The sequence below is a fragment of the Haliotis rufescens genome, unplaced genomic scaffold (genome assembly GCF_023055435.1).
Source record: "Haliotis rufescens isolate VD_foot unplaced genomic scaffold, xgHalRufe1.0.p SCAF_5, whole genome shotgun sequence".
Classification (NCBI taxonomy): domain Eukaryota; kingdom Metazoa; phylum Mollusca; class Gastropoda; order Lepetellida; family Haliotidae; genus Haliotis; species Haliotis rufescens.
Window position 1 is genome coordinate 26425831 of NW_025964223.1, and position 25601 is coordinate 26451431.

General features: G+C 39.7%; 2 protein-coding genes across 6 annotated transcripts in view; one reads left to right on the plus strand and one right to left on the minus strand.

Annotated features, from left to right (window-relative positions):
• Positions 1 to 810: 810 nt before the first annotated feature.
• LOC124110706 (PAX3- and PAX7-binding protein 1-like) lies at positions 811 to 22811 on the minus strand. Its single transcript, XM_046470048.2, has 18 exons — positions 22483 to 22811; positions 20669 to 20838; positions 19285 to 19381; positions 18520 to 18649; positions 15437 to 15546; positions 14921 to 15009; positions 14412 to 14584; positions 13019 to 13208; positions 10526 to 10643; positions 9692 to 9773; positions 9036 to 9148; positions 8166 to 8365; positions 6652 to 6802; positions 5362 to 5557; positions 4148 to 4214; positions 3638 to 3784; positions 2983 to 3137; positions 811 to 2501 (listed from the first exon to the last, which is right to left on the minus strand). The coding sequence occupies exons 1-18, from the start codon at positions 22775 to 22777 to the stop codon at positions 2405 to 2407; spliced, it is 2580 nt and encodes an 859-aa protein (XP_046326004.2). The 5' UTR covers positions 22778 to 22811; the 3' UTR covers positions 811 to 2404.
• Positions 22812 to 23397: 586 nt separating this feature from the next.
• LOC124110672 (mitogen-activated protein kinase kinase kinase 7-like) overlaps positions 23398 to 25601 on the plus strand; it is an 84065-nt gene continuing 81861 nt past the window's right edge. For all 5 annotated transcript variants that reach the window (XM_046470013.2, XM_046470026.2, XM_046470018.2 and 2 more), the window contains exon 1: positions 23398 to 23602. In XM_046470013.2, the coding sequence (XP_046325969.2) occupies positions 23543 to 23602 (60 nt within the window). In that variant the 5' untranslated portion in view covers positions 23398 to 23542. The remainder of the gene's footprint in view (positions 23603 to 25601) is intronic.

The following is a 25601-nucleotide window of genomic DNA, read 5'->3' on the forward strand; positions in this document are numbered from 1 at the left end:
ATCAACCAGGCCACACAAACTAGTGGATGATAATGAGAGCACTGATTCGTGTGTATCGAGACACCATCAACCAGGCCACACAAACTAGTGGATGATAATGAGAGCACTGATTCGTGTGTATCGAGACACCATCAACCAGGCCACACAAACTAGTGGTTGATAATGAGAGCGCTGATTCATGTGTATCGAGACACCATCAACCAGGCCACACAAACTAGTGGTTGATAATGAGAGCACTGATTCGTGTGTACCGTGACACAATCCACCAGGCCACACAAACTAGTGGTTGATAATGAGAGCACTGATTCGTGTGTATCGAGACACCATCAACCAGGCCACACAAACTAGTGGATGATAATGAGAGCACTGATTCGTGTGTATCGAGACACCATCAACCAGGCCACACAAACTAGTGGATGATAATGAGAGCGCTGATTCGTGTGTATCGAGACACCATCAACCAGGTCACACAAACTAGTGGTTGATAATGAGAGCGCTGATTCATGTGTACCTTGACACAATCTACACAAACTAGTGGATGATAATGAGAGCGCTGATTCATGTGTACCTTAACACAATCCACACAAACTAGTGGATGATAATGGGTGGTAATTCATGTGTACCGCGACACAAATTGTAGCTCAGACTGGTGTCTTTGTCAGCCAACATGCACTTTACTTAAAAAATCAAATGAATGCTTATTATATTTGCTTATTAATTGCTCCTTAACCATTCAGGGTAATCTACACACCTATTCCACCATATTACACATGGATAATTGAGGATGTAACAAACAACAATAACAATAAGTATGAAAACAATGTTTACTTCAAGTGGAAATGCAAACAGGTGAGACCATTTCTTACTTGTGTCACTCTTTCACCACAACTTACATCACAGTTGGCTGTACAGACAAAGCATTTACATCACAGCTAACTGTTGGTCCTCACTGGAGGAAAACCTGCTCACAAACCTTTGATTCAACATTAATAAATATCACTGAAGTGATTGTTAGATAATACACATAAGTAACACATCACAAGTCAATCATTCAGAACAATTTCCATTTTAATATGTTTTACTCTAAATGACAGGCTGTAAAGATATATTTTGTTCACTTATAACAGCCATCTCAATAGTAAGGTCATAACATGAGACATGAAAACTGGACATGTTGAAGAAGCTGGATTTCATCAAAGCGCAAGCTAATACCCGACCAAAGATATTGAGTAAAATCAAGTCAGTTTAACAATGGTTATCCCCTCAAAACACTGTCAGAAAACACAATATCTGTACATGGAGGTACTCTGTCCCAAAACAGCAGTACTATATCTTAGGGTCATGTTTTGATATGTGAACATCTGTAATTCTAAGTCTGAAATGTTTGTTTCATCAGGTTTCGGAACCATCATCCTTGCTGACTCCTGATGCTGCGACTATAGCAACAAGTGACAGGGAAGACACAGCTTTCAATAGGACAACAAAGACAAGAATATGATTGGATTTCAGTAATCTACTTTCCTGGTTCAGCGGACCTTAATGAAATTCCAAACCTCCCGTATACCCACAGAGTGAAGGGCTAATCTTAGGCATACTGTATGTACTTGTAATCCCCACATCAAGACAATGACATGTGATAACATAGATGAACATTTGCAATCATAGCATGTTATAATTATTGTGGTTGTAATTAACAGTTATTTCTTCTTCTCATCTGTAAATCTGCCAAAGCTACCTGTATGTGCTGCTGTAATCTCTCGTCAGATCTGCAGTGGCTATATTCATGTGATAACAGACTTGTAGTCAATATTGGAAGTGATTATTTAACTACCATGAAGATCCTTCTCCACACGCACCAATTCAAACAAGGATGAAGACAGTTCCCATCGGTTGTGGACAGGGACCACATTGGGCACACACCACATCAGGGCCCACAGGAATACTAGACTATCGTTTTCAAATTTCACATTGCAACATATTTGGCTTTAAAAAGTAACATTTAGCTTATTCAAAGTTGGGAAAGTCGTGAGGACTGTTTGGTTGTTTTCTGTTTGTGATGGTCAAAGGTGTTTTATATGTGCCAGAATCTTCCATTTACATCAGGGGTATGAAGCTAACTGTCACTGTCCAAGAAGCAAGAATACAGACAGATACAAAGGAGACCATTCCATGCAAGTGTTTTCACTGAGATGTGTCTCGGTTTCTAACACTAACACTTACATAAAACTTGTAACTAAAACACAGAAAGGAGCCCATAACAATGACTTAATGGACACTCCAATCCCTTTTCCACCCAGCCGAACAGGATGACTGGTCATGAAGTAGTGAGGCTTGAGGTTTTTGGTGAGAAATTCGTCTCTGTTGTCATGTTGCAGCTATGATTTACACTCCACAGGGCACTCAACTATGAGATCTTGAAGCTGTACTCATTTGAGAGGAATATAGCATGATCCAGAGCATGGATGTTCACAAACATCTTGCTCACTTGTTTAATATTTTCTCTGTAAATAGAAAGACAATCAGATGAAATTCAGTCAACCCTTCCATCCAATGTAAAACAGTATATCTTTGTAATATTCGGATTTCAAGTGTTGCGATCAACATGCTAAAGATACCATATATTAATTTTTCAAATTCATCATTATTTCAGATTGTATCCTGCCAATAATTCTATTCCAGTTTGAATCACTAGTACTTACTATCAGTACTACTAGTTACACAACAATGGAAATCATTAGAAGATCCCATAAAATCATAGTTTGAAAGTCAAAGGCATAGAATTAAAAGGCCACTGGCCACTATTCTTTTCAAAAATAAAATGGTTCAAAGCATAAATAAACTTCAAATCTGCACATTTGTAAAAATTGTATCTAAAGATCGTTTCTGTTTTCTCAATTCATCACCAGTTCCTTTGACTTGTGAATCCTGTTGTTTCCTAATCCTGTCGTATAAACTGACAGGTAAGACACCATCCTCCCTCACCTGCCCTCGTGCCTCTCTGTATCGGCTGCCAACATCGTGGACTTGTGCATGGTGTCAGCAAACAGCATGAGGTAGCGACATAGAGGCTCCAACTGGGGCATCGTCTTGTCCGTGTCTGCACTGGTGAACCAGGCCTTGGGTAGTGTGGAGATGATCTGTACAAAGAGGAACACATGTATTTAGTAAAGAGTTTTCTACAGCGGGAAGCAACATTTCAGCAACATCAAGAATGGTCTAAACATATTGTAGCTATTCCATTTGAGATAGGAGACTCATGTATGTTACAAAGCAGACCCATCATGTGTACACTAGGTTCACATGCCCAAAGTCTCAGACTCTTGTCAGACACCAACCCAAAATGTGGTGTCTTCCATGTAGTAATGTAGCAATAACCCAGCTGTATCACAACAGCAAGACAAAGCAGTGGTCGATAGTATGAGTAAAGAACCCTGAATTGGGTCATACTGACAAGGGACGGTTGCTGGTTGCACAGTTACAATCACAGGCCATGATGACAATAGTAATAGGCAAACTATTCGGTGCACGACAACAGAATCAGCCAGGTGCTACATCGTAACCACATTGCCAGAGAGGGCACTTTGACAACATGAGGTAATTACTGGGACCTAATCTGCTTGCAGGTGGATCTACTCACTGCGTTCGTCTTCTCCAGTGCATCCTTGTTACAGAAGCCGGTGTGTAGACTGAGGATGATGTATCTGTTGAGCAGCCCATCAAAGGCTATCTGTTGTAACACTTGATCCGCCAGGATTCCATACCATGACAGGATGTTGCCTAGCAACTGTAATAATGAAAACAAATTCATTATTTTTTGGTATCCCAGCAGCACATACTGAACATGTTGTACACTATGCATTATTATGGGTGATCTATTAAATACTACTTAAAGTTAAAGAATACCAGATTTTTTATCATATGGCATGACAGTTTAGCTAAAATCCTCTGAAAAATGTGGTCGTGACAGAATAACTATAGTCACACACCTCATGTGAATCATTGTCAATGTCAGACATGTTTGGTGGGTATGTCTTGTGGGTGACCATGACATATTCTGTGGGTATGTAAGAAGGATAAACAAAACTAACAGCAGCCTAGATAAGTCTAGATAGACACCTTGATACACATGCTAGATAAGTGAACCCACCTTGATACACGTCCAGGACTGTCTGTGGAAGAAGACAGCTGGGCCGGCAGATCTGTTCTCCAGAACACTGAAACACAAACAAGTGAAACTGCACAGTCACAACACAAGCTTTGAGTAAGTAAGTAGGGTTGCTTATGATGGAAGTTGAATCAGGGTCTTTGGTCAGAGGTGTGGAAAACCAATCTCCAACTTGCCTGATTCGTTACGGGACTGCTGGACAAACCAAAGAATGAGCATGTTACCCATGGAAGACTTTAAAATTAAGAAGACTTTCAGTCAAGTTTCATCAAATATTCATTACAAGTACTAAACATAGAATTGAAAATGTCTTAACATTGCAAGTATGACCAATCCAACTGATGGCAGTGTATTGTGTACTTCCTTGTTCTTATTTCAATCCGCTCCGACACTCTCTGATTAGTTGATCAGAGTAACACATAGCCAAATCTGCCGCATATTGTAAAAAGTCATGGCAGGTTGCATAACCAAGACTTATAGTGTTTGTCTGTTTATGGCCAAGCAAGGGACAAATCATTATTGGTGGGGGATGAAGTTATGGAGATACGAAAGCTGAGAAAAGGTATGACAAGATGAAGAGAGTATGAAAATAAACGCAAACAGGAATTTCAAACACTAGCTTTAACATTTACATGTACTATTTTGAGACAAAACACCATTTGGGGTCAAGTGTCTGAACAAGCACACCTTGTCTCAGGACAAGGGAATTCTAACTGATTACTCATCCAGCTACAGGTTCACAGTTCGATCATGTTGATATTTCCACACTCCTTTTGGTATGACAAGCCAACATCTTACTTAACCACTTTGATACCCTACTATGTGTCTACACAGGTTTTAAGATCTCACATCAGATAACTGGCAAATTGCAAAAAGACCTTGGGGAGGAAAATCTGTGGTCGATAGTGTCAGTCCCAGTTACCTACAGGTGATGTCCCAGGAATTGATGTTTTCAGTTATTCCCCATCCATAGCCTATTCACACTTAGATACCCAATCACAACACTGGAAGTTAACACTCATGAGATGGCAAATGAGTTCTGTGAATCCTCAAAACAAATTAACCCTGGTTAAGAAAAATTTAAAAAATAGGAGAAATCAAATATGCCAAGGACACTGTTTTAGTAAGGTTTTGACTTTTTGGAATTTGAGATGCTTTTTAAGGTTGCTGTCAACCAACTCAACAAGTGATCTTACTTTTTTGGATACATAGGCATAAAGACATCGTCATCCAGTGTTTTCTTCATCCTGTTAGAAATGGCCTTCAGTAATGCCTGAGTATTCTTGGCCTCTCCACTGACAGTGGGGTAGTCGCGGATCAGTCGCTGTATGAGGTTCACTAGTCTTGAGGTCTGTATTGTTGACATTGGGTCCCAAACTGTTTCTACAAGCCCTGTAAAACAAACATAGTCTTCAGCATTTGAGTACTGCATCACTCCCAAAAAACGTGATTTCATATTCGATCGGGATGGTGGAGTAGCCAAGAGGTTAAAGTGTTTGGTCCCTATGCTGAAGGCCTGGGTTTGATTTCCCATGTGTGAAGCCTTTTTCTAGTGATTGGCGGAGTAAGTTTTCATAAAGCAGTGAAAAACCTAACCCATTCACATTAAATGAGTTGGGTCTTGCTGCTTTCAACAGAACATCAGCAGATCATGAAATGTCAGCTTGTGGAGAACAAAGCCCAAAGTGATGTAGGTAATGCAGTGTTCGAATTTGAACACGCAAGTGAACAGGTCCTTGTCATAGAGTATAATAGAGCTAACATTAAAAATCCCCATTGGAGCCATCCTCAAACACCTCTTAATTTCGAACACTGCTGTTGATGTCTACCACAGGTGGGTTTGTTGTTGCTGACAAACCAATGTTCATAACTAGGGCAAATCTGGACCCTGACACTGGACCCCATGCCCAACAGACATAGGATCCATGTGTGCACCCTTAGTTGTGTTGACACTGGACCCCATGCCCATCAAACGCAGGATCCATGTGTGCACCCTTAGTTGTGGAGAGATTGGACCCCATGCCCATCAGACGTAGGATCCATGTGTGCACCCTTAGCTGTGGAGACACTGGACCCCATGCCCATCAGACGCAGGATCCATGTGTGCACCATTAGTTGTGGAGACACTGGACCCCATGCCCATCAGACGCAGGATCCATGTGTGCACCCTTAGCTGTGGAGACACTGGACCCCATGCCCATCAGACGTAGGATCCATGTGTGCACCCTCAGTTCTGGAGAGATTGGACCCAATGCCCTGGTTTTCTTATCCAGATTAAATCATATGAATACTCAGAAAAATGATTCAGCTTCATGAAAGTAAAAACATTTGGTCATATTCAAACTTAACAGACCCTTTCATCCTTAACTTTGTAACAATGCTGACATCTATGTTCAGAAACATGTCTAAAACTTTGACAAGCTGGAAGCAGAGAGACTAAAGAATCACACTAGATCCAAGGTAACACAGGGATGAGATAGTCTTACTTGTGAGTTTTGGTAAAATTATTTTATCCACAATTGCTGGTAATAATTTAACGTCATCATCTTCTATGGATGCCTCATCCTCTTCATTATGGAGACCCAGAAAAACCAGACAAGCGTACCACTGACTCTCTTCAAAGTCACCACAGTTCTCCTGAAAACAATGAGACAATTTTAGTACTGAGAGTTTAACACACATTGTATTTAATCACATGCTGTACCATCCTTAGTTCTGACAATATTCCTGATTTCAAAAGTTTCAAATTTTTGGCCTTCTAATTCAGGGTAGTTTTGTTTTACACTGCCTTGATCAGTATTTCAGATGTTATCACGATGAGTCAGCTACTAGTCCAAAATAGAGGCAGTCCGAGACATTTACTATTAAAACTCTCCAACAAGGGGGCTGACAAGACGAGGATCAGAAACCGGTAAAATTAGAACTCACAATCATTTGAACATCCCACCACTAACAAGGGTAGACCATCAGTTAATTCAACTTGAGGTTCATGAAATAAATTAGATTTGTGATTTAGCAAGAAGACTCGTCCTTCCAGATTTTCACTAGTCTTGGGAAGAAGAGACTTGTGGGCATGTCTAACCCAACTATGGAGTCGCTGCTCCTCAGATGAATGGGTCACTACGAATATTAACAGTAATAATCAGATCAGTCAGCATCCTTGATAATCCAGTGTATTCTATCTCCATTCCACTTTGTTGAATAGCCTGGACCTATTTGCCACTACAGCGTTGAGTCTAGTTCAAATGACAACACTGAGATAACTGTACAATCGATTTTCTTCATTTTCATGGCAATATCCCCAGTACCAGATGCCTATTTGCATGCCATCCCTGATACAACAGGCATGTCTTGTAGAAGATGGATTTCCCTTCCCTGTCTTACTCACTCATAAAAACATAATGTCCAGCTAAGGTTCATATATGCCGTCTTCTGATTCTGTTAAACATATTGATGGCTTGCAAGGCTGCATATAAAATGTTGATCTATCTCGAACTCTTGTTCAGAAGAGGCATTTTGACTAGTTGATGTCAAGCTCATGAACAATAGAGTGAGTGAGTTAGTTGGGTTTAATGCCGCTTTTAACAGTATTCCAGTTATATCACTGCGTGTCAGCTTAATGTGGGAGGAAAGTCCGAAGTGATGCAGGTCTCTGACGTTTACCACTTCAGTGAAACCCACGAGCACGGGTATGGTGCTGACCTAGAAACATAATTGGGGCAAACCGGGATTCGAACCCACAATCATGGATTTCTGGTGTGTCCAAGGGACTCAACTCCGCACTGCGAATAGTGGCACCTTAGACGACTGGGCCACCCGTGCCCCCCCATGAACAAGAGAAATTTTGTGCTAAGTTGGTGATAAAACAGTTGAAGAAGCTATGACAAAGAGGTCCAGGTTACATATTATTATAGAATGGAGAGAAAATTCACGGTATGATCAAGGATTGTCAATGGTTGGCAAAAGTACCACCCTACTCTGGATCAGAGACAAGTATTACCTCGATTGGATTCCACTTTAAAGTGTGCAATCTGATGAGAGGGTTGAACAGTTTAGGGAGACACAGTCCGATGTAAGCCTCCCTGTAGGAGTCCCCATAGCTGAACTTCCATTGTTCGAACTGACTGCGGATACAGTCAACCTCACTGAAATCTTCCACCACGTCTTCAAACAAGGTCCTAGCACTTGTCACAATGGAGTCTGGGGAGGAAATAGAACAGTCGGGATGAAGTTACGCCCTGGTTCTACCCCTGTCACTTGTGTACTTTTTGCTCAATCTATGTTAATTCTAGAAACTTACAGTTTTCAATCAAGCTCCTTTCTTAACGTGGTTACATTAGAACTATCAGTAATGTCTTTGACATAATTACTTGTTCCAAGGCAGGGTCAATTAATTTCATTCTCATAAAAAGCTCAGCTAATATAGTCCATGTATTAAACCTACTGAAGCTAAGTGAAATGATTCCAACACAACTTCAGCTGAGTAAAGGAACACTGCAACAATGCACTATATATCGTTAGTTTCTAAGAGGTCGAATAACCATTGAATTAAAAATATCTCCGCCCCCAAGAAAAAAAAAAATCAACAAATTTTCATACTTACATTTTGGGCCTAACTGACTAAAGCTAAGTTCATATGCATCATGTATATTCAGTTAAATATAAGAATCTCTACTGAAGTGATAAGGGCAGTTCATCAAGGGGACATACACTGTGACAAACGTTCTGTATAGTTTATATATTATACAGCGTAAACTTTCTCCTGATAAATTCTATATGTGTGTGTATGGTATTGTATTTCAACAGTGATGAAACTGTGATATCAAACTTAGATGACCGCACTAAGAGAGACTGTAAAGATAAAATCCACCTTTCTCCATAGTGAACTTAGAGATATCAGTTTGACTTTCTTCATCATCAGAAGAGAGACCATCATGGTGACCGCGAATGTTTTTGGCTTCTCGAGCACGGCGCCGACGCGATCTGGAATAGAGAACAGTGTTTTTTTACTCTTTTTGCTGCACCTTATGCATCAAAAGTTGAGACAGCATTTCTACAAATAATAATAATAATAATAATAATAATAATAATAATAATAGTTGTGATTACATAAATCTCAAGGGTGTGAGCGAGATTGAATTTTGTGTAACACCACAGTGAACAATATCCCACCAAAAAGTATGATGGCAGGCTGATAGTAGTCTGCATCTGGGACCAAACACCAGTGGTTGACAGCATGAGCACCGTCAGAGCACAATGACACACCATCTATCCTCACAAGTTGTCTCTTATGACAAACGGTACAGGGTAACTCTCCTGCCCTCACAGGGCATATTCTTTTGGAAAACCTGCACCAGTCTGAGAATTGAGCCACTAGTCCAAAGCCAGAGGCTCCAAAATTTCTTTCTGTCTACTAGACTCAGCTATTTGAACTAAAATTTAATATAAACTCTAATTTCCACAGATGCCTTGTACATAAATGCTCCTATTAATAATATCAATGATTAAACTAAACCTGGCACTAACCTCCGTGCTTCCCGCTCAGCTACACGCCGCTGTCTCGCCTGTTCCTCATTTCCAGCCATTATAACCTTGGATGCTGCCTTACCTACAAAGCAATAGTCAGTCAGTGTTAACAATGGTTAACAGAGGTTAATTGGATCATCTGAACCAAACTATATTTTAAGTAGGCCTTTGCATTTCATTGTCATTTATATCAAGTTCATGACAGAAATGACAAATAGTTGGATTTTCTAAAATAAATACACAAAAATAAACATACTTTTAGGGTGTGTGAGTGAGTTAAAGTTTTACGTCACATCGGCAGTATCTCAGCCATATAGTGACGAACATACATTTAGGATGAAATGATGAATATTGATATCCCTTTAATAGGAACAGTTATATTTTAGGCCTCATCACCATGGTAACAGGACCTACCAGGAAATTACCACTGCCATGGGAGGCACTCAAAAGGTTGGCACATAGGGGCAATACTGGTGAGAGTTTTGTACAAGACCTACTGACAATGTTGTCTATTTTAGTTACAAATTTCTCACTGGGAAGAATATCAATACTCAAAAACACAGAAATGTTGAAATGAAACATGTTTAAGTATTAAAAGAAAACAAAGCATGTTCACTTGCAAATGATAACACTTAAGTAGGTTTCTATAGTGGTTTGACAGAGAAGAATTCACAAGATACATTTGTCAGAATGACATTTAAAACACGTGGCAAGTTGGAAATAAGACAAAACTGGTATGAAGAGCATAGAATCCTATCTAGAAGTATGAAAGGAAGGGAGACTGTATGTGTGATGTGTGTACAAAGTACACTAATATGAGAGGTAAATACCGACTTGTCATGTAGTCCTGACACTGGTCTCGGACATCCTGCTGCCGCCGCTGCAGCAGATTCTCAGCTCGCAGTTTCAGTAAGTGAAGCATGCGAGTCTCCAGGTCGTTAATCAGGGGCACCTGCAATGTGAGGAGACAGGTCAACACAGGCACATGACATCTGTACAGTGGAGCAGCTTCTCCTACACACTGTAGTATTAACTGGGAGAAAACAGGCAACCTCATGCATCCCAGCTGGACATCCCTCCAGGCCAGCTAACACCCTTGCATGACAATTCAATATCTCTCCATGCCAGTATAACACCCCTCCATGGCAACGTATCACCCCTCCACGGCAACAAAATTCCCTGCATGACAATTTAACACTTCTACATGTCAACTTCATAGCCCTAGATGAGACCCAAACACCTGTACATGACAGCTTAAAATCTTTGTATGGCAGCCAAACTCCCTACATTATACACCACTGCATAGAAACTCAAAGCCCTGCACAACACATCCCTACATGACTGCCCTGCATGACAGTTGAACTCTTTACATCATTCATCCCTACACAAAAACTCACTACCCTTGCAAGACAGCTGAATGACAAAACCCCTATATGATACTTAAACGCTCCTTAAGAACAAATTCCCATCACTGCATGATAACTTAACCTCCCTACATGACGTCGTCACACTCCCATATAGCAAATGAACTTCCTCCACAATAGCCTGCATTACCGCTGATCGCAAACGCATGAGAGCTGAACACTCCTTCACGGCAGCTGAACACAACTGTACACAACTGCATAACAGCTGAACACTCCTTCAGGAAAGCTGAACACTTCTCAGGACAGCTCAACACGAGTCAGTAACAGCTGAACACTACTGCAAGCGAGCTGAACACTTCTCAGGACAGCTCAAAACAAGTCAGTAACAGCTGAACACTACTGCAAGCGAGCTGAACACTCCATCATGACAGCTGAACACTCCTTCAGGACAGCTGAATACTTCTCAGGACAGCCCAACCCAAGTCAGTAACAAATGACTACTGCAAGAGAGCTGAACACTTCTCAGGACAGCTCAACACACGTCAGTAACAGCTGAACACTACTGCAAGCGAGCGGAACACTCCATCATGACAGCTGAACACAACTGAATAACAGCTGAACACTTCTCAGCACAGCTAAACACAACTCAGTAACAGCTGAACACTGATTGTGATCAAGTCATCTCACATGAGTTCCACACTTCTCCATACTTAAAAAGGAAAGCTAAATATTCTCCATTGACAATTTTCATTAGATGATGTAAACATAATTATTTCACATTTCTAAACAACAATCCTCTTTCAAATAAAACCTCTTGACATATTCTGTTCATGGGTGGCAGGAAACAATGGTATAGCAAGAGGCTGCTCACTGGACATTTCACATTTGGTTTATTTGGGAGAGAATACAGTGTCAAACACAGAAATCATTGCAATTGGCAACTGAATTCTTCTCAATCTGATAATGGTAAAATGGTTTGTCCATTTTGAAAACAGGAAAAGAGTTAAATAATTCAATGATTATCACTTCCACAAGTTAATGCCAATTTGATTTTTAGATATCTTGACATAAACTGTATGTGGATAATGTCAGCATATTTCCTGCTTTTCTATCATCTTCAAAAATGCATAAGAATAACGTGATGGTTATTTGCCAACAGCTTGTGTTCCTATAGAACCACACATGTGTGGATAAGAAGCATAGTATTCTGAAAAAAACATCTTCATTAGGTTTTACATTGAACAATGACTGATCTAAGATGGAAGTGCATAAGACATTGATGAAACAAAAACGATGAACTTGAATGTAGGTCCATAAATATTTCCAACAATTTACTCTAGTCAATATCACTAAACATCAACAAAAACACAACTGTGCAAGGATGACAAGCAATCCCACCCACAAACAGCATGGCCCCTCTGTACAGTTGATTTGCTTTAAAATAATCAGTGTGTCAGTAATGTCAGACACTGAGGAATTGATCAGCCGGTGTTTTGGATGATTACATCTACAGGGGTAGCCATTCTAGAACCCTTCCCTCTCACACAAAGTTCGTCTCACTGCTGCAATATGACTGCCTAGTTCGAGACAAGTACATTAAGAAAGTTTGTGAAGGCAAGTCATATTGTGCAATGAAACAAGCTTGAAGTCACTGCTTTATTTGGCTAATACAACATCGAAAACATACAAGACAACTTGGCATACAATACTAACCGAACAGTTTGAAAAACAAGTAACTTTTTGTCATGATTAGTTGTATGTTATGAAAGCTATAAATAAAACCAAGACTTCAGTTAACATCTTAAGTAGTTTTTAGCACTCAAGATTTCATTTGCTCATGCTTTTTTGACTGAACTGTTTAATGGCATATATAAACCAGCATGTTAAGTCAAACAGTTCCAACTAAAGCAGTGACTTCCGCTGCGTCCTACTGACCCGCCCAAAAGATAGTATATTGACCCACCTTCTCGTTTAGACACTCAACCAAGTCTCTCACATACCCCCTCATTTCTTGGAAGAACTTATAGCGTTCCCCCAAACTGCTGCATTTCCCTTCACACTCGTCTATGCAAGTTTGGGTGTCCACAAACTCAGTTGCCAATCTGTCTCGTTCCATCTTATGACTCCTGTAAACCTCATCCATTATGTGGAGCCTAAACAAAAGAAAATGTCAGTAGCCTCTCGGACACTCGCTCGTTTATAACCATATTGGATCTACTGATGTAGAGAAAAATGGAAACAGTTCTTGAGGGAAGCATGTGTTTCTCATGAAATGTCCTCCTGTAATTCCAGAGGTGAGGTGAAGTTAAATGGGGTGTAACGTCGCGTCCACTATTATTGCACTTAAACATTTTGCATTCATGACTTGCCACATTGTTTGTGGCTGATTGTACTAGTAGGGACTAATACCGATACTTTGCCGCAGTTTAACATGAATACCCAACTCACTCAGACACAGTCTACTGACTCTGAGCCAACCAGTCCTTGTTTAACCCCTTAATGCCTAGCGCCAGGCAGGGTTAGAACATGCACCATCTTTTAACTTCTTTTGGTTTGACACAGCCAGGGATCAAACCCCAGACAATCCACTCTCTGGGCAGACAGTCTACCACAGAGGCTGTAATTCCAGAGGTTGTCTGACAAGGTTGTGAACAAAGCGGATACTAACATTGCACTGAGATGTTGTTGGAAGTGTTTACATGTTGTTTAATGCTATCACACTCTGCAATATTCCAGCTTTATGACTGCGCGTAAAATATCAAATCTGGAACCAAAAATCCAGTGCTTGATATAATGAGCAACATTCCATGTTGTTGGGGTGTGATTCATCTGAACCCATTCAGTCGCTTCACATGACCAGCAAAGTGTGCTGGAGACCAATTCTAACCCGGAATCCCCTTGGGGCAGATGGACATGTAAAGAAGTCACCATTTTTCTGATAATGTTCCCTTATTTCTGCCCATAAGTGTATGATCTGACACCACAGGATTTATCAGTTGGCTTTTCCAGAAGAATACAACTTGAGCATCTTTTCATGTACTCAATACTCTCTGTAAAGATTTGACAAACCCTCGATAGGCCAAGTCAACCCAAACAAAATTGCACTATGAGCAATGTAATAAAGTTGAATGTCTTGAAAAAGGACATCTAACTGGCTCAGAAAACCCAGATATTGGAATTGGAATTAAAAGATCTAATTAAATGAGATTACTTGTAAATACTGTTTAAAAAATTCTGTTTCCATGATTATTGTTAAAATAATGATTAAAAAACAGATTAACACAAAGACCAAAACAAATAATTCTCATATGAGTGTGGAGACACAGTTGACATCGACTTCATTAGTTCACAGCTACCTCTCTTGCATTCGCCTCCTGATGGCTTCAATTGTCAGCTGGGAGGCGTCAGCTGTCTTGGACAAGGCCTGGAACGGCTCAAATTTGGTCTTCTGGGAATCCCCATTGCTGAATATAGAGTAGTTCTGTGGGGAACTTGTCTTTGCTTCATACTCATCCTGGCTAGATGACACCTGAAGCACAAACACTTGTCATTGAGGGACAGTACTATTTGGGATTTATACTGGCATGTTACTTGTAGTGTGCATGCTATAATTTGATAAGTATTAATTATTCAAACAGTCACATCTTTAGTTGTCAATGAGGACTCGCAATGCATGTTTTGCATTAATTCTCATATAAAGAATGCAATATTGTGTGTAAGGTAAAACACTGAGGCCATTGCTCAAAACCCTCTTAATGTAATGGCATGTAATGGGAATTGGGAATCAAACCCAGACTTTGGGGATGGGGAGTAAACACTAACCACTAGGCTACCCCACGCCTGTAGATGCTGCTGAACACAGTACCTGCTGTATGTTGGCTGCGGTCACTGCCTTCCTGATCTGCTGGGCTTCCCACTCCTGGATCTCTCGGTCACTTCCTTCGTTGTCACTCCCTACAAAACAGCAGCAGATACATTTTAGGGGTCAACCATATCATACTTTGTTGAAGGGGGTAGGGCTGACATTTTTGCCAACAACAACAAATTTTCAGTCAGAGTTTCATAACATAAAATGTTGTTCTATTTGGTGAAGACAAGCGATTTTTCTCTCCTAAGAATACTCCAGTTTTCAAAAGATCCGGCATGTTCTAGGAATGATTGTAATTTTGGGGATAAAACCTGAGGAGAAAGTAATTTTTCCAAATTATTTTGGTACTGACCCTACAAAGATAATGATTGTTGAGCATCTGGGATTCAAACATATATCCAGGTACAGGTAAGGGACATAACCATCCACAAGAAAGTGTGTTACACCACATAAGACTGAGCCCCTTCAAGATTAGAGGGATCAGGAGAGTTCTCTCTGGCATACTGTACATACCATGCTCTGCTGCTAAAAAGTCGTCTCTCATCCGCTGAAGATCACGAGCAGCTGTGTCGATGGTGAAGTCTATCCTGTCTTCCTCATCACTGCGGTCATGCTCATCATCTCTGCAACATACACCCTACTTGGTCAGACATGACACCATAACAATCACAGTTGGTTATCATGCATTACGCCTCAACAATTTGATTTGTTGTTTAACAAGTTAAACGCCGCACTCAGCAATATTCCAGCTGTATGGAATATTGGAAATTTGAAATATAAATTTAACATTTATATGCATATCTTCTTTCTACTTTGGTCCTATGTGGAAACATGTTTAAACCCTATTTCTAGCGTCTAAATAAAAAACAATCGCCCGAACACAATTACAAGGGTGCAATTACTGTTTGAGGCAATGGTGGATGCAACTGCTTGGGTCTCGTTTCGGTTGGCCATTGCGGGTGGATGCACCCCAGCAAAAGTATACACTCAAAGGATGATGGAGTGAAGCCAAAAAGAGAGCGTAGTTCGGGAAAGCTCGAAGACAGAAGTGGTGGATAGCAGGATGAAGAGTCTCTTCCATGACTTTCTGCGCTGAATAGATGCAGTCACTTAAATACAAAGCGCTTGAACTGGACACAGGGAGAGATTTTCCTGGGCACCTGATCCCAAGATCGACGAGAGTCGGGAAATTGTAAATACCTGATCAGGCTGGCCAGGAAGTTAATTCTTTGCTAGAAAATGCCAACGAAGACCTAGGAACGCCCTTCTGCTTCTGGATCATTCGAACTGGATCCCGGTGTCACCTAGAGCATCTATCTCGTAACGCAAGCTGCTATAACCAGGGTTAGTAGAAATATGGATCATCTCTTAAATGCCAAAGGCTTAATCACTGGAAGTCAAGTGTTGTAGTACCAAATTAAGGTCCCACGCTGGGGGTCAAAATCGTGAAGATTGATCCACTAGCTTGAAGGAGTGGATGAGTGATCAGAGATCTGCCACAGTTGAGACTTTAGCACAGGATGTAGTAGCGATGATGAAGTTAATCGCTGCTGTAGGTGGCTGAGTTGAGCCCTTAAGCTTATGTGTTGATCGCAGATGGTGTAAGTACTCAGCAATCTGTTGGGGTGAAGCTGAGGTAGGAGAAGAAATGTCATTGTCACGAGCATGAGAAATTTCTTGAACGCTATCCACTTGTGGTCGTAAAGGCACGAGGTAGATGCAGTGATAGTCTTTGCTACTCGTTCGGAGTAGCCTTTTGTGATAAGGGACTTCTACAAATGCGCCAGCATAGATGCCGGATGGAGCCACTGAGAGTGTGGCTGAAGTAGAAGGTCTTCCCAAAATGGTAGACGATGGAATTGTCTGTTGGCCCTCCAATGGAATTGACAACGCATCATGATCCCAAGCCTGTGGGTCGGGGATGGGTGAAGTGAATCAGGATAGCTGAGTTTTGAAACGGGTGGCTTACAGATCTGTCTCTGGGGAATGATATAATAGGCAGGACCCCATTGTGGATACCATTCGGTTTATGTACCACACAACTGCAGTGATGTCGGACTGTATCGTGAGGTGAGAGGAGCATGGGAGCTCTGCGCAGTGCGTCACTGCTAGAATGACTGCCTTGAAACTCAAGATTGTTGATGTGTAGGCAACAATCCTCGGTGGATCAACGTCCTGCTACCTGAAGATGGGGAAAATGCCCTCCCCAACCTACTGTTGATGCTTCTACGAACGGATGAAGGGACCGGACCTCATGGCAGTTGATAGCCTTAAACTAATCATCCCAAGACCAATGCTGGAGAATACTGCGTTGGCGATAGGCTGTCACAGAACTGGCTTGATGGGAGAGCCGGTCTATGATGTTGGTAAGTTTATCTTGCATAAGAAGTACCACTCCTCTGGCGAAGGCATCATATTGAAAGTGAGGTGGAGTGTGCATCTGTTCCCGATAAGAACATAGACTCAAGTGGTAGTGTACGGCGAACTGTTGTGTCGAGATGCACAAGATCACGATCCTCGATGACGTAAGATGAACATTTTGGGAAAGCGTGCCAATGTCACTATCGATCTCAGATTAAATTGATGACGTGACTTTCGTTTTGACGATGTTCTTGAATCTTTTGATTTAGATTTATGCTATAGCATCAGTCTATGGCATCTCTGGATATAGATATGGAAAGAAGAATCATCTAAAGAATGGCATTTAGCACATCTAGATTCCAAAGTACACTGGCCACGGCAATAACTACACGGCAAAAGGTATGTCAGTATTTAGCACAGGCCGGATGAAGCTTATCCTTCTTCCCTGTGATGAAAGAGTCTCCAACCACAATAAGTCTCACAAAAAAAGAAAAAAAAGTATTCTTTTGGTCCATGCAATACATGAACACAAGGTGGCAATTAGATAGAGAATGAGTTGGTAGAGAGACACATGGTCACGCATGGAAGGTTACCATGCACGAGAGGCACGTAACTGACCAAGTTGGGGCCGTAACCATGAAAATATAGGGGTGTTTGGGCAAATGATTTATATTTAGAAGCTGGAAACAGGGTTCAAGCACATTTCCACATAGGATCGAGGAAGAAAGAGGAGCTATGCACAGTGTGAGAGAGGATAAGTTTAAAAATTAGGGTCTGTAATCAAGTCTGGACCAGACAGTCAAGTGATTGATAGTGTGAGCAATGACCCACACTGTCAGGGTACAATGACACGCAATCAAACATGCAATAGATTTAGTCGACTCTTGCAATCAGCATAGGTTGCTTGTGATCAGCCCAAAATCAAAGAGGCCAATCCTACCAAAAGTCAAAATAAACTGTAGACTATTAACATGATTAATCATGTTAAGAGTACAATTTGAACCCGTTGATCTGATAACCATGAACATAATTATCTGGCATGCACAACTAGCAGGGAAAGACAAAACATAGGTATAATTCACCTTGGTGATGTCACAGGAAAACCTAAGTGCAAATAATTTAGGAAGGAGGTATAAAAGACAAACAGATGAATGTTTTTCACCACACAAGCTGAGTTAATACATGATTACATCAAGAAGAGAACAACTTTCAAGCTGATGTTTATCATGACATACCTGACAAGTCTAGCAGTTGTTTTGTTAGGAGCTTCTGGTTCTTCAAGAGGAATTTCATCTCCCAGTTCTCGAGCCATCTGCCGTTGTTTTCGTATCATGTGAATGGTCCGCGCATCTGGAATCTCACCTCCTGTGAAAGGAAGAAAATTCAATTGGTTCAGTCATCAATACCATTCATAAAATACATTATGATTCTATTCATACCAGAAAGGAGTAAATCTGAATGAAGCCAGTGCATGTTTGTGCACACAAGTAAACAAAATATACAACAAATACCGTACATCATGCACTTGGCCAATACAAATAATAGAAAACAAAATTACACACTGACTCTTTTGCTTCATAATCATGAGGAGAGTTGTGTGCTGCAGTCCACAATAATTCAACAGTGGAGAAAAGAAATCTAGGACATGCAACCATTGGTTGATAGCATGATCAATGATCCACCACCCAATCCTCATTTGAGTAGTTTCTTATGGCAAGCATGGGGGTTCTGGGACCCACCTGCCTGGAAATCTGTCATCTGTGGGATTTGTTTTTAAAGAACATGAATACAGAATCTTACAAATAAGTCTTCATATTGCCTAGGTCTCGAAATGGTACGTGTTCTTATTCAGTCAGCAAATGTTTGCTTGATTGTGAAGTTTGATGTTGGTCTCAAATCATCTTTGGTCCAAAACATAAACAAGGCTTTGATTGTTTGCCAAGCCCCTAAAACAGTAGCAGCAGCTAACAATTAAAACCAACGAAACCCGATGCACTTACTTGCCAACATTGACCTAAAGACCATTTTTCCATCCTCATCACTGTCGTCATCCTCATCCTCATCGCCATTCAAAGTTCTGATCTCTTCTCGAAGTTTCTGAAAATTGATAAAGCAGTTGAACATTCATAACATACTACCATGTACTCCAGTGGATGCTGTCACATTTTGATATGATTTGGACCAAATTCTAAACTGAATTTAGCATGTTTAGACAGCAGTCAAATTGTACATCCCATGTTCATAGTGACATCTCAGTAAGAAAACTCTACAGAAAGATGAACATAGAGCATTGCAATCTGTGCCATGAGTGAAGACGATTGATAATCTCTGTGCAACTTCGGTTATTATTAACGTTTGTATTGATCGAGACATCTTAAAATTGGATACATCAAACATGTCAAACGAAGTTATGATTGAATGACATGTAGGCTTATTAACTAAGTATTGTGGCAATGGCTGGGGCATTGGGAAAATAAGCTTCCTTTTGTCCCAAATCAGGACAAACTTATAATATCAAATGAAGAAGTACTTTAGGATAGACATGGCCACCAGTCTGCAAGTCCTAGACATGTGAAAATTTAGGGGGACTGGTTCTCTTCATCCAAAATAGAAGTTCACAAAACCAATTTCCGATTAGAGCTGCGGACTAGTTAGATATATATGACCATTGGTGTCTACCTCTCATTGCATTCTGTACACAAGTGTGAATCAAAGTAAATCATCAGTGAAATAAAATCACCCTTGGGAAAACTTAAGTTACCATGGAATATCACAAATAATGATAATGATCTGATGTGGGGAATATTTGAAATGAACTAGCTAGGATTGCCCATTTTGTTGGACCCTAGACCACTTCTTGGTCCTGAATAAGAAGTGAGGACAGTCATGTTAAACCTGATTTCACCATGTTTTTACTTGAAAATGATAAAATAACCAAGAAATGCTAGGACAGTAAAAGTGTCTTGTTTCTTTTTTGTATTATCTTTTTAATGTAAATTATGAGGAATTGGGAATTTTAAAATTCAAATTGGGAAATTGTGCGGTCATTTGCTGCACACATGGGGCGGAATATCATTCTCTGGGCAGGTCTAGCTTTATAATCCCTGCTCAACCTAGGGATCCCCTCAATATTTTAATTCTAACATTTTCATGATTAGGGTTTTCATGGTTATGACAAGCACTTATTTTAACCTTGAATGATGCACAAAATAAGGGTAGATTGAGTTGTTACTTCAATTTTATTCTGTCAACATGTTCAAGCTGCACCAGTGTATGCTTTTTGCATAAACTAACAAATATTTTTTGTTTGTTTGTTGTTTTACGCCACACTCAGCAATATTCCAGCTATATGATGACGGTCAAGCTAATGTAGCAGCTGTTTACCTTCAGTTTTTCTTCAGCTATTTCCTGGGGCTCTTCCTTAGTTTCCTTCTCTTCTTTCTTTGGGCTATCTGGATCTTCCTCCTTCTTCTCCTTCAGGCTCTCCTTCTTCAGCTGTTTGGCAATCCGTTTACTGTGACTAGATTTCTTGACCTTAAACACTTCAGTGTCACCTGGAAATGTTGATTTTAATCTTTTGAAATTTCTGACATAATATGAAATGATTATGTATATATTGATATATCAGATAAACAATGAATAATCACTGCTGAACATAACAAGATACTTTCATCTAAACATGCTGCATTTTACACAATAATTTCAGATAAAAGCAGTGCATGAAGATATTTTATTTGTAGTACTCATGGTATTATACGTCCAAAAAATCTTATGCATGTCCTAATAGCCAAAATTGTTATTGTGTTATAAATGTTATGTGATCTGGGTGATGGCTTGTCAAATCAACATCATAAATCATTTGTGTGCAATGCAGAGGAACAATGTTTTGCAGGCTTGCATGAAATATCAGTAATATAGCGCACTGCTTCTGTGATTAACTTTAAATGTTTTACACATGCACTAGTTTCCATTGACATCTTGATTCCTTTACCATTATCTGACTCAAGCTAGCATTTTCAGCACTCTACAACATGTATGATCTTACTTACTTTACCCCCCTACACCATGTACACTAACTGCAAAACAAGTGGGCAAAACTGCAACTTTGCGGGTGCAGCAATATTCAGAAGCAGTAACATTTGCAACATCAAGCTTCATGGATCTTGCATGCTCATTTGATCCTTGAGTTTGCTAGGTTCCCCCAAAAACTATTCTTAAGCCCTTGGACTCCCATTCCAACAAAATACTCATTTATTGCCATAAGGGATAGGCACCATTTTCCGATCCTTAGGGTTTGCTGTGTGTGGGTTGGCATATCTCAACTTAAGAAATGTTTCCAAACATATTCCAACATGTCCAATGTAATCAAAAATAATAACATATTTTCTTATTACCAAATTTGAAGATTCTCAGGAAGAGGGACTAGAGGTTTCATATGCACATCGTTGTGTAAATTATTAGCAATTAACACCTTACAAGGCCAGTATGTTGATGATCCTGGGTGTTTTTAAATCATGCATGAAATAATTTCCAAGAGTGGCGTCACACATTTAGTTCATGCACGATTCAATTCTCAAATCAAAACAATAGAGCTCTGCAGAGCAAAGCTGACAACAAAAGCTCTGCGCAGAATAACTGGCTTCGGACATAGTTTTATTAGAGGCTAATTGAAAGGAAAGCTTATATGTTTCTCGATCATAGCCCTACGGAAATCTAGCAACATGGTCACTTTGCTGTATTGTCATGCACCTGTCGCAGATATAGCAGCATATCTATATAATTATGCAAAACAATATGTAAAGTGCAATGAAAGGCTTAATTATGTTCGGATTAGAAAAAAAGTCTGGTCACATGATAAGCCAACAGACGCGGTTTGGTCATAGCCGAGTAAGCTCGGGGATTATCAGGTATCGTTAGTAAACAATGCTTCAGAATGTTCGATGTAGTGGCCGAACCTAGTAGAGTATTAACTTAGCAACGCAAATTTCATTCAACAATCGCAGTATGATGAGGTGCACCCAATAAAATGATAACGTACAGTACACCCACAATAAGAGCAAGAAAACCGTTTACACCACACCGGAGTGAACGCCGATTGACATGCTACAGATCAATGTTAGGCTTTGTCGACAAATGGCTTATCTAATTAAAATATTAAGCCATTCAAAGTTTATGTACAAAGAAAACGCAACCCATACCATCTTCCTCCGTGTCAAAACTAAGCGGTTTGACTTTCGAAGAGTCTAATTCTTTTTCACGTTTCTTTTTTTTAACTTTCTTTAACTCCGGAATCGGTGGTGGTGGTGGTGGTGGCAATGGCAGTGGCGGTGGTGCACGCAAAATATCTGGGCAATCATCGTCAATGTCCATGAAATTTCCATTTTCTTCATTCCCTGCTTCTGCGAGTTTATTTTCATTTTCCTGATCAGAATCACTATCAGCAACAACTTTTCTACGGAAATTTCGTTTAGGTTTCTTGAACATTGTCGCCATTTGCAAATCGTATGCCGAACTAAATAACCCGTGTAAGTGGAGTTTATTATACGAAAGCAGGTCCGCGAAAGCTCTCTGCATTGCTGTTTACGCTGTACGAAATGTACCATTCGCAATATCATCTCTGTAAGGAGCTATGTGAAACGTGCCTTGCGTGCAAGCTCTGTATCAGCGTGTGACACCTAAGAATCACTTCAAACTATGGAGCACAGGAACAAGTTATCGCTGTGATGAGCAGTAGAAGGGAAAGAACTGCTCGTTAAGCAGAATACTTTCAATGTTTTTGTTATCACAAGTAATTTCTGTAAACGCTTAATTTTGCGACATGAAAATAACAAAAATATTACCGCACATCTCTCCGTCCTTCCCATCCACTTATATTTTACACATTATTGAAGCGGTGTGATTTATCTTCGGCTTCCGTGGAGTATCTTCAGTAAAACTTATCATATCTACATTTAACAGATAGTGTATATTTTACATATAAAAACATAATTGTATTGCAAATATAACCCATTATATTTTACTTGTATTCAGCTTAATATCAAACATATGCAAATATATGTTTCTTCATTTGCATTTTCACTTTAAAACATATTAAAGTTGAGTGCTGTTATTGTTAGTTGTGCAAATAGTATGATATCGCCCATGTTTACGTTTTTAGCATGGAGGTTTGACAGAAATGTTTAACTTAGTAAACTCTGCTCAAATAGGCAACGCAAATGTATTTTACTTTGACTTAATCACAGAGTGTTGAGCGGCGAAATGGAATCCCCTCCAACTTTTGTGGAAGAGATCGAGTTCAACGAACTGACATTTCATGAGGTGAGAAACATGTTCTTCCTACTTTTTAAATGATGAAGTATGCAAGGCAGGACAGCCTGATGACGGTTTCAATAGACTGTAACACCCGCGGCACTCTGTACACTTGCTGTTAGACATGCTAGCCTGTCATGTATGGACACAGAGGTCAATCAGTTCCGTGTTCTACACGTGCTCTGTAGGGTCACGTGATCTTTGGTCTGGACACACCCTTTCCAGTTCTGTGAATATAGGAACTTGTCAGCTGTGAAATCGTAACTATTCGCCCCTCCGCCTTACTACATGAAATCCATGACATATATACTATTTACGTCTTCATGACGTTTTACTGACAATCAACTGACAATGCAAATTCATAACTATGTTGCAATGTTTACCCAGAGACCATATAATAGATCTATTATATGGTCTCTGGTTTACCATTTATCTTTCCATAAATATTATCAAGCCAAACCTTTCCTTTGGAAATGTTTTATTATTTGAGTTACACAGCGACTGATGTTGTGAACTCAACTTAGTTGTTTTTGCAATTTTAAAACTTTTTATTGGAATATTTGGTGTATTTAAAGCACCAGGACGCCAGCAAAAATAGCTGATAACCCCCCAGCTTTCTCACCTCAGCTCTCCTCATTCTGCGAGAGAAGTGTCTGCTCCAGTGACCACACTGCAGAAGTAGTATTCATTAGCAGGTCAGGAAGTGCTTAATTCTGGTGAATATTCCTGCCTAGTCTCTAGCTTCATACGACAGAGACATTAATGTTGTACTTGTTGTCATGGCTTTGATAAACACTGGCTTCTCTCAATAATGACGTAGACAGAATTTCAGAATAGGCTGCAAGATTCCAAGTTGAATTTATTCCTGAAAAATCAGAATCTATTGAGTTTACCTTAGTAAACCCTTGTTGCAAACCTAACTTATATATGAATGGTACAGAAATCAAAGATGTTCAAAGTCATAAGCACCAAGGTATTACTTGACGAAGTAATTGTACATGGAAAATGCACATTGATGATATTGCAAGGAAATGTTGGCCTCTGGTTAATTCTTTAAGAAGTTATAAATATAGTCTATCTCGAACTACCTTAGAAACTATGTACAAATCATTTATCTCACCAATTTTTGATTATTGTTGTCATATTTGGGACAACTGTACTAATGAACAAGATAATTTACAAGAAAAAATAAACTTAGAAGTTAGATGCCCTTAGAACCATATGTGGTGCTGTACGGGATACAAGTCATCAGAAGATTTAGAATGAAACAAATTTGAAGTCATTAAATGACAGAAGATACAATTCAAAATTGGTAATGTTTTATGAAATGAATAATCATTTCTCTTCAGAATATCTTCGTAGGCTTATTCCTAATACAGTTTCGGAAAGCACAAATTATAACTTAAGGGATAAAACTAATCTTCAAACAGTGAAGTGTAAAACAAAAGCTTATACAGATTCATTTATACCAGCTACAACACAACTTTGGAATATGTTACCAGAAAACCCTATTGAGGGCAGAGCCCTTTTAAAGAATTTGCTTCATGTAACTTGGATTTAAATTTTGGAAACAGGTTATGTCAAGTTATTCACTGTCGCGTCAGGCTTGGCTGCAGAGATCTTATTGCAGATCAGTATGATAGATATATTTTGGATACAAAAACTAGTTCCTGTGAATATCATACCGAAGATGCTTTACACTTCTTTTTTGTGTGTACAAATTATTATTTTCTTTTCAAAATGAAATGTTTTTTTACAGCATGGTTATTCTTTGCAAACAGTGCTATGTGCTATGGAATTTGCATTTGAGTAAGGAAGAGCAAATCCAAACATTGGATTTTATTCAAAACTTCATATTAAAAACTGGCAGATTTTCAATAAAGTAAATAAATTGTTTAATATAAACTGCAAATATATTTATTATATATATACACATCTAACTTGGCGTGTACAATTCATTTGTTACATCTAACCTTTGTTGGTGTATTTATTGCATCATGTCTTCTGT

What these genes read in the sequence shown, in the direction of transcription:
- LOC124110706 (XM_046470048.2), bottom strand. Translation starts at nt 22,777, where the DNA reads ATGGCGACAATGTTCAAGAAACCTAAACGAAATTTCCGTAGAAAAGTT. An exon ending in TAAAGTGGAATCCAATCGAG is followed by an intron (nt 6,803 to 8,165) that starts GTAATACTTGTC and finishes CATTGTTTTCAG; the next exon opens with GAGAACTGTGGTGACTTTGA. An exon ending in AATTTTACCAAAACTCACAA is followed by an intron (nt 5,558 to 6,651) that starts GTAAGACTATCT and finishes TTTGTTTTACAG; the next exon opens with GGCTTGTAGAAACAGTTTGG.